The 8841-nt window shown below is 44.1% G+C and overlaps 1 protein-coding gene across 1 annotated transcript in view; it reads right to left on the minus strand.

Moving 5' to 3' along the window:
- Positions 1-7956, minus strand: part of LOC128528139 (trichohyalin-like) — a 70640-nt gene extending 62684 nt beyond the window's left edge. The window contains exons 1-2 of the mRNA XM_053500894.1: positions 7916-7956; positions 7412-7531 (exon numbers count right to left, since the gene is read on the minus strand). Of these exons, the coding sequence (XP_053356869.1) occupies positions 7412-7531; positions 7916-7956 (161 nt within the window). The remainder of the gene's footprint in view (positions 1-7411; positions 7532-7915) is intronic.
- Positions 7957-8841: the final 885 nt, after the last annotated feature.

The following is an 8841-nucleotide window of genomic DNA, read 5'->3' on the forward strand; positions in this document are numbered from 1 at the left end:
ACAACCGAGAAGATCATCGAGGTCTCTCTTCCCTCTGTCGAGCACATCTATACCATATGCTGCATCCGCAAAGCCACCAGCATTGTGTCTGATCACACACACCCCTTACACATCTGGAAACGAGGTGCCGAAGCATTCGGGCACACACACACATCCAGACTGTGCAACAGCTTCTTTCCACAAGCCATCCGTCTCCTAAATAAAAAGGGACTGGACTAATACACACACACTCAGATAAACTCAATCGCCTCAAAACAAATGAGACTTAACTAATAAACACACACACACACGCAAACACACTGATCAACAAAACCGTTAAGAAATCTCATACACCGACCTGAAATTGCCTTTTGCACATGATTTATGACCTGCTATTTGCACAAGAACTGTTTTTGTATCTTCGCTGCTATTCACAAGAAGTGTTTACCGTTCTCATCTCACTACCTCAAGTCATTACCTCATTTCCACAGGATTGGATTCCGTCATGTTGTTTGCCGTGTTGTTGCTCTTGTTTGCACATTTGCGCGAGCACTTTATGTTGTGTCTAGTGTGTTTAGTACTTTAGTAGTTTTTTTTTTCTAATTTATAAATCTGGTAATCTGTTTTGTCTAAGCTAGCCCTTGAACATGCTGGCATTGTCACATGGTGGTCCGCGAACTTTCCTTAAAGCAGTGGTTCTCAACTCTGGTCTTGGACAACCACCAGCCCATCTTACAGTGGTGGCCAAAAGTATTAAGACAACATACAGTATGCCTTGTATTTTATTGATGGAACAAATTTATGTCAGGACTTTTCCTTCATGAAGCTTTATGAAGAGACCCCGTGTTCTCCTGTCAGACATTTAAATTCCCCGAATCGTGATAAGAGGCGACTCCCGACACCGTCATTAACCGACCCGTTCCTTTAGAGTGTGAGGAGTGATAAAGAAGCACTTAGATGGGTGGTTTTAAAAAGTGCGAAAGTGATGCATTAAAGCAGAGTGATCCATACCTGCATGCCGTGATCATACACACACACACACACACACACACACACACACACACACATGATTTCATGGGAACGTTGCGCTTGGGTTGGTACGTATACACCTGTTCGGAAGAAGCAGTAAAACATAACAAGGTGTGCTGTTGTAGGAAAATAATCCACGCCCGGGTGAGGTCACGCAGCCTCCTCATCACCTCCTTATCACATGACATGTCTCCCTCATCACATGCACATACCTCTGTGTGTGTGTGTGTGTGTGTGTGTGTGTGTTTTCTTCTTTTTTTTGCTTTTACTTTCCGCTCCTGACCGGTCCCTGTTTTATTAATGTGTTTATTTACTCGCTCGCACCCCTGTGTGTGTGTGTGTGTTTATTAAGTGTTTTCTCATCCGAGCCTGCGTTTGTTCCAGATAGACGTCAAGAGACAGACAGTCTGAACCATGTCTATACAGAGTCAAGTCCCCATGTGTAGCAGACTAATGTCTGTCTCAGTACACACAGGATATACTTCACCTCGCTGTACAAGAAACCCTGGGGAAGAGAGAGAACCAGGATAAAGAGAGTAATAGCTTTAGCAATAACAGAGACTGTGTGTGTGTGTGTGTGTGCTCAGTGTGTGAGCGGTGAGGTCAAGACGGAGCTGCACTTCCTCCTCCACTGTCAAAAATATCATTATATAGTGGAACCTTGGATTGCAAGTAACGGGGTTTGCGAGTGTTCCGCAAGACGAGCAAAGATTTTTATTGAATTCTAACATTCAGAAAGAGAGAGAGAGAGAGAAAGTGAGAGATAACTAGGAGTAAGAGAAAAATAATTGTAAGAGAGAACAAGAAGAAAGAGGAAAGAATGAAAAGGAGAAAAGGAAAGAAAGTAAGAAAACTGGGAGAAACAGCAAGAGAATCAGGAAAAAGAGAGAAAACCTAAATACGTAATAATTATTTAAACCTTAATTAAAAAAAAGGGAGAGAGAACTGAGAGAAATAAAGAAAGAAAATGTGGAATTGATTATAATTATAATTACTACATTACTACAGTACTCCCCGACTTAGGAACATTCGAGTTACGAACATCCGCAGATACAAACAGACCGCGGTTTTACGAACATTCGTGGATGCAATATTTAAACTTTATTTATTTATTTAGTATAGAGCACATGCACTGGATTGGCGCTTTAGAAGAACACCTACATCGGCACTAAGAGAGGGATTTAAGCCTGATGTAACCTTTACATAGAGCACACTGACGTGTGTCATCTGCATATTCATTATTATTATTAAGCCTTTTTATTTATTCCTTTATTATCAACAATCCTTACGTCAGTCTGGGCGTGAGTACGAGTTTTCTGTCTCTTGGATTTCTGTACCCTGCGTCCGGCCTGTACTCACCTGCATTCTCCTGTTCTATACCATCGTCTTTTTTATTTAGTTTTTAAGAGAATCAACACGAAGAATTGTGTTTCGAGTGCTGCTCAGAACTCGGACCGCGATCGGTTGCTTGCATACACCCTTGTGTGTCTTGGAGGCAGTAACACACTTCCCAAGTCAATCATAACAAGATTTGCGAGTGAGGTCGAACATGCCTGAATATTAACTAGTACTGCGAGACTAATAATAAACTCAGTGTTCCTCACAGCAGCCTGCTGAACGTCCAAGGAAATTTGCATGCTTTCCTGTTCCTGTGGGACATATAGTGAAACCACACACACACACACATACGCAGTGTTCGTTTCAGCGTGTCCTCGAACACACAGTCCCCTTCAATATTTTTAAGTAACTCGGAGCTGAGCGGGACGGCAGCCTTTGTGTTTACGCAGGACCGGGAACGTGGTGTCTGTGGGCGACGCTCGGGGACGAATCGACGCCGCGTAGGGACCAGAAAAGAACTGCGTGACCCTTTTATTACGATGTTATTAAGTCATCATGAACTCTCGGCATGAGCCGTTCCTCTTTGTGTAACGAGAGCCTTGTAGGCGCATCATGAGACCCGCGGGCGAGAGACAAGATCCCGGCGAGCAATAACAGGATAATAACTGCGGGATAGTAATCCTATTACTCACACTCACACACACACACACATACATAATGTACACACTTGTAAAAAAACACTGTCGAGGTCACAGCTTAAGCAGACACACGCTCGAGCCGAGGAGGAACGATGACGGGAGACGGACGCTCCACACGTCTGCTCCTACAATTTCACTTTCTTCTACAAATTCTACAGCCAGAGTGCAGATCATTTTTGAGTGAGAAAACGGAGAAAGAGAGAGAGAACTGGAGGAAAGAGAAAAAAGTGAGAGAAACTAGGAGAAAGAGAAAAAGAACTGAAAGAAAGAAAAGAACTTTGAGAAAGAGAGGAGGGGAAGAACTGGAAAAAAAAGAGAAATTCGGGAGTTAATTATAATTACAATTATTACAGGTAGTCCCCAACTTACAAACATTCGAGTTACAAATTTCCACAGATACGAACAAACCGCAGTTCTACAAACATTTGTGGATGAAGTCCGGTATATTGTGTGTGTGTGTGTGTGTGTGTGTGGGAGAAATGAGTTGGCCTCATCGGTTTCAATGAATCAGTCTGGGAGCCTGATGATAGAAAATGTCTGTCCTGTAAAGCTGTCCTGATGGTGAATAATCCTAATTTCGGAAAAACCTCAATGGGACACAGTTTAAAGTCTGATACAGTGGAAAACAGCTCAGAGACAAAATGGATTGCACCTTTAAATCCAGGAACTCTTACATTTGACGTGTGTGTGTGGTCCATTTCCTTAGGCGCGGTTACAGTTTTTTGGCCACATGATGGCAGTGTGGGGAAAGGGGACAGATGCACTGCTCAGATTTATTGTATCATTGTGTCAAAGTCGTATAAGACTCACTTTGTCGGACTTAAGAACAAATCTGACTTACGGACGTGCTCCAGGAACAGAACTCGTTCGTAAGTCGGGGACTACCTGTATTAGGTGAAATCATTCTCCTGGAAACTTGTCGCGTCAACGCCTGTCACCCCACATGGGGCAGACATGCACAGAAAGAACTTATTTATTCCAACAAGAGACAAACAATCAGATCAAATGTTAAACAAACTTTCAAAAGTTTACACCCCCACCCCCCCTACACACATTCCCATTGAGGCCGGTTCGAGTCAGAATGTCAGAATGGTCAGACTGGGGGGGTCACATGACGCATTTGGGGTATAATGGTCCACATGTAGTGTTTTTCTCAGCATGAGTGTGATGTCATTTGGTTTGTTTTAACTTCTTGCCTTAATCAACCAATCACAGTGATTACAGCTTAAGCTTAACGAAACAAATTCCACTCTGATGGGTCTGAAGGCGGTGATTAGTTGATTTGACGCTAGTGCAGGTTCGCTCTGATGTGGTATAGTTCCTATAGCAACATCACACTCACAGGGACGTATGTTTAGCTGTCTCTCTGTCTCTGTCTCTCTCTCTGTCTCACACAGGCTGATGTGGGTCTGCTCAGCACATGTCATGCTTTCACGCTTGCGTCTGCTGACCTGTTTCCCTTACACTCCCAGAATGCAGTGCGGTTTGGCCCAGATACATGACCTCATCCTCCATCCAGTCCATTCTCGTTAGTCCTCTTCCTCTCTTTTTTTATCCATCACAATCCTCACCGTCTCTCTCTCTCTGTCTCTCTGTCTCTCTCTGTCTCTCTAGAACCTCAGCAACACTCAGTAATCAGCTGTGATGCCTTTGACTTCAGGACACCAGACTGTGTACGTGTCTGCAAGCCAAAATACACACGGTGCACATGTGCACCACACACACACACACACACGCACACACACACACACACACACGCACTTCACATGAAAAGAAGCATTAAGGAATGATTAAGGTTAGCGTTTCATCATGGCATGATTTGTGTCTTTTGAAGGACGTTAGTGGCAGTTCAAAGATGTGCACTTTTAAAGTGTGTGTGCTGCACTTAAAAGAGTGTGTGTGTGTGTGTGTGTGTGTGCGCCTGCTTTGGAGTGCACTTCACTTCGGCTTCGTCTTCAGACGACTGGAGAACATCAGACAGAAAGGGAACGAGGGGGGGAAAATCCTGAGCTGAAAGACCAAACGAAAGTCACTTATCAGATGAGGGAGCACTAAAAACAGCACGTAGTCCCTCTCTCTCTCTCTCACACACACACACACACACACACACACACACACACACACACACACAGGTCTTTATCAGAAACTCCACATAAGCTGCTAAATAGTCAGCAGTTTCTTCTGAAAGACAGACGTGTGTGTGTGTGTGTGTGTGTGTGTGTGTGTGTGTGTGTGTGTGTGTAGCTCTGCGAGGTGCTGAAGCGAGAATAGAACGTCATGTTTTTTCCGACACACTTTACACCTCCTGTGTTTGTGTGCATGTGTTAAATGTAAAAATGTAAAGTGTGTGAGAGCAGTAGTGTGTGTGTGTGTGTGTGTGTGTGTGTGTGTGTGTGTGTGTGTGTTTGTAAAACTGAAAAAAGAATGAGAGAAAGAGGAAAAGGAACCACATACAAACACACTAATGCCAAGAGAATGAAAACAGAAGAAGTAATGTACAGGAAGGGGAAAGAAGAAAAGAAAAAGTGAGAGAGAGAGAGAGAGAGAGAGAGAGAGAGGGGGGATAGAGGTAAAGAAATATACAGTAAGAGAGCAGAAGTGGACAACGACAGGAGAAAGAGAGGAGAGAGAAGAGATAGGAAAGAAAAAGAGGACGAGACGTACGAAGACAAAGGCTAAACTAAAAAGTGAGTTAAAGAAAAAGAGATGAATAAATAAATAAAATGCGAGCAAAGAAAAACAAAACAAAGAAAGACAAAGACAAAAGCACACAGGAGAAAAAGAGAGATAAGAGAACTGAAAGGGTGAAAAAAAAAGATGGACAAGAGAAAGTGAAAAAAGGGAACAGGAGAGAGAGAGAGAGAGAGAGAGAGAGAGAGAGAGAGAGAGAGAGAGAAAGAAAGAAAGATCATTCAGCAAATGACAGAAAGAGAGACAGAGAGAGAAAGAAAACAAAGAAATATAAGAGGACAAAAAAGGAGAAGGAAGAGGGGAGAAGATAAAAAGAATAAAATGGGAGCAAACAAGAAAGAAAGAAAAAAGGAAGAGAGAGAGATCAAGACAAAGACAAACGTGCACAGAGAGAGAGACAGAGAGAGACAGATATAAGAGAATGGGAATGGTGAAGGGAAAAAAGAGAAAGGGAATAAAAAGACAAGAGGACAAAGGGACTGAAGAAAGAATAATCTGGAAAAACAATGGATCCTTTGAAGACAGACAGAGAGAGAGAGACAGACAGAGAGAGAGAGACAGAGAGACAGAGAAGAAGAGAGACAGAGAGAGAGAGAAACAGAGAGAGAGATTGAGAGATTGAGGAATGGGCGTGGTGGTGCTGAGGATGCTGGGAAAATCCCTTTCCACTTAATGTTAAAAGCTTACCCCCTTGTCTAATACCCCCCCCCCCACACACACACACACGCTTCAGTACTTCCTGCCGTAGATACGGTGACTTCCTGTACACTTCCTGCTCTAATAATGATGATGATGATGATGATGGTGATGATGATGATGGTGATGATGATGATGATGATGGTGATGATGATGGTGATGATGATGATGATGATGATGATGCAGTAGCTGAGCTCCATCAGTAGGAAGTGCCCCGAACACTCGGTCCTGTCCTGGATTAAAGACATCTCCCCTCCCCCCGCCTCTACACCCCCCCCCCCCTCCAGCCCTCCGTCAGCACGCGTACCGACACAATCGCTCCACAGGGGACGCTCTGTCTCTCTCTCTCTCTCTCTGTCCCTCGTCTTCACACATCTGGAGAACAAACGCTCTCAGGCTGATGTCACACACTCGGACAAAACATCTTGACGCTGGAGAAGTGCAGGACTTGTCCTCTAAGCTTCCTTTTATTATTCCCCTGTTCATGTGTGTGTGTGTGTGTGTGTGTGTGTGTGTGTGTGTGTGTGGTGCTTCAGAGTGATGATTGAGTCCTTGTTGGGACAAAACTGAAGTAGCACACTGTGTCTTTGAGGAGAAGTGTGTGTACTTTATTTTACCCTGTTAATGCTGTGTGTGTGTGTGTGTGTGTGGACAAGTGGTCAGTCAGCTGTTATTCTGTTTTTCTCTTCTTTATTTCTGCTCTCAGTTTCACACACACACACACACACACACACGCTCTGCCATTCCAGTTGTTTCCCATCTGCCGAGCTCTTCCTGTCGTGCCGTGGTTGCGGCGGCTACTGTAGACACGCCACACACACTCCTCTGAGCCAATCGGATCAGTGCCTGGCCCCCGCGCCGCTTTCTTCTTCTGCTCTTTCTGTTCTCCAGCTGTTCCGCGTCTCTCTCTCTCTTTCTCTCTGTTCTTTCTCTCCTTTCCGTCCCCCACAGACAGCTGCACCCTTAGCTGTTTCTCTTACCTGAGCTGCAGGCTGTGTTGAAGCTTGCTGTCCAGCTCCGCCCGCGTCCTCGTCCTCTCCGTCCTCAAGTCCACCATCTCGCTGTCCATCTGAGACACCTGCAGCGTCAGAGCCTTCACTCTGAAACACACACAAATACACACACACAAAGTGGTACAGCATGTCAACGTTTCTTATATAAAAGCGTGTGTGTGTGTGTGTGTGTGTGTTGCTCCTTTCTCGAGAGCGAGTGACATGAGGACGCATGCCAAGCCTGACTAATCCCAGACACCACACTGTTTACTAAAGCATTGACTCACAGATCACCATAACACCAATGTGTGTGTGTGTGTGTGTGTGTGTTTTCGCCTCAGTCTTTATCTCTGCCTCCATGTCTCTCAAACTTTCTTTGTCTCTGTCCATGTCCCAGACTCTCTAACTCTCATTATCCACTTGTATCTGTCCATGTCTTTGCCCTATCCATGTCCCGCTCTCTTTGACGATCTCTTTGTCTTTATCTCTTACTGTTTGTGTCTGTCTGTATCGCTGTCTTTGTATCGGTCCATGTCTCCGTGTATCTTTGTATTTATCTTTCTGGCTCACTGCCTCTGTCTTTCTCTCTGTCTTTGTCTATGTCCATGGCCGTCTCACTTCGACTCTGTCCTCTGACTTTCTTTGTTCGTCCTGTACTTATCTTCAGGTCTGTAGCATGTCTTCGTCCCTGTCTGTCTGTCTATCATTTCTTTCTGTATCCGTCCATGTCCCTGTCTCTCTATCTTTATCAGTCTTTGTCTCTCTATGTCTGTCCTTATCTTAGCCATTGTCCTTGTCTCTGTGACTTTGTTTGTGACTGTCTTTTTAACCATGTCTCGTTTTTCTTTAGTTTTTCCTTATCACTGTCTGTATCTGTCTCCATCAATGTCCATGATTTTTTTATCTGTCAGTTTGTCTTATTATAGGTCAGTCTTTCTCTCCATCTTTAAATGTCCTTATATCTGTCACCGTCCATGCCATTGTCTTGATCTATCTCTCTGTATGTGTCTCTTTGTCCTCTTTGGCTGTCCGTCCTAATCTCCTACCCGTCTGTCTCTACGTTTATAGTGTCTATAACGTTAAATTTCTCTCTCTCTCTCTCTCTCTCTCTCTGAGAGGGAAGCTGTGGATAAATCATCTTCCTGTACAGCATGAATGAGGTCGTGTTGCTCCACACACTTTACACACACGCTTGCCAGGGAAAGACCATTATTGCCTGAATGTAAGGTATTTACATAGTGAACCAAAAGCAGGAAATGACAGCCTAGAAACAGGAAGTAGGAGAACATCTCCTGGACCGAGTCGTGATGAAGTGGGACGCGGTGGTTATACAGTATTGTGTATTGTGTTGTTTTCAGTGATGTGAGAAAAACTTCTTGTTCAATAAGTTTCCTGTGTATTTAATGCCACCTGGTATT

The sequence above is a fragment of the Clarias gariepinus genome, chromosome 7 (genome assembly GCF_024256425.1).
Source record: "Clarias gariepinus isolate MV-2021 ecotype Netherlands chromosome 7, CGAR_prim_01v2, whole genome shotgun sequence".
Classification (NCBI taxonomy): Eukaryota; Metazoa; Chordata; class Actinopteri; order Siluriformes; family Clariidae; genus Clarias; species Clarias gariepinus.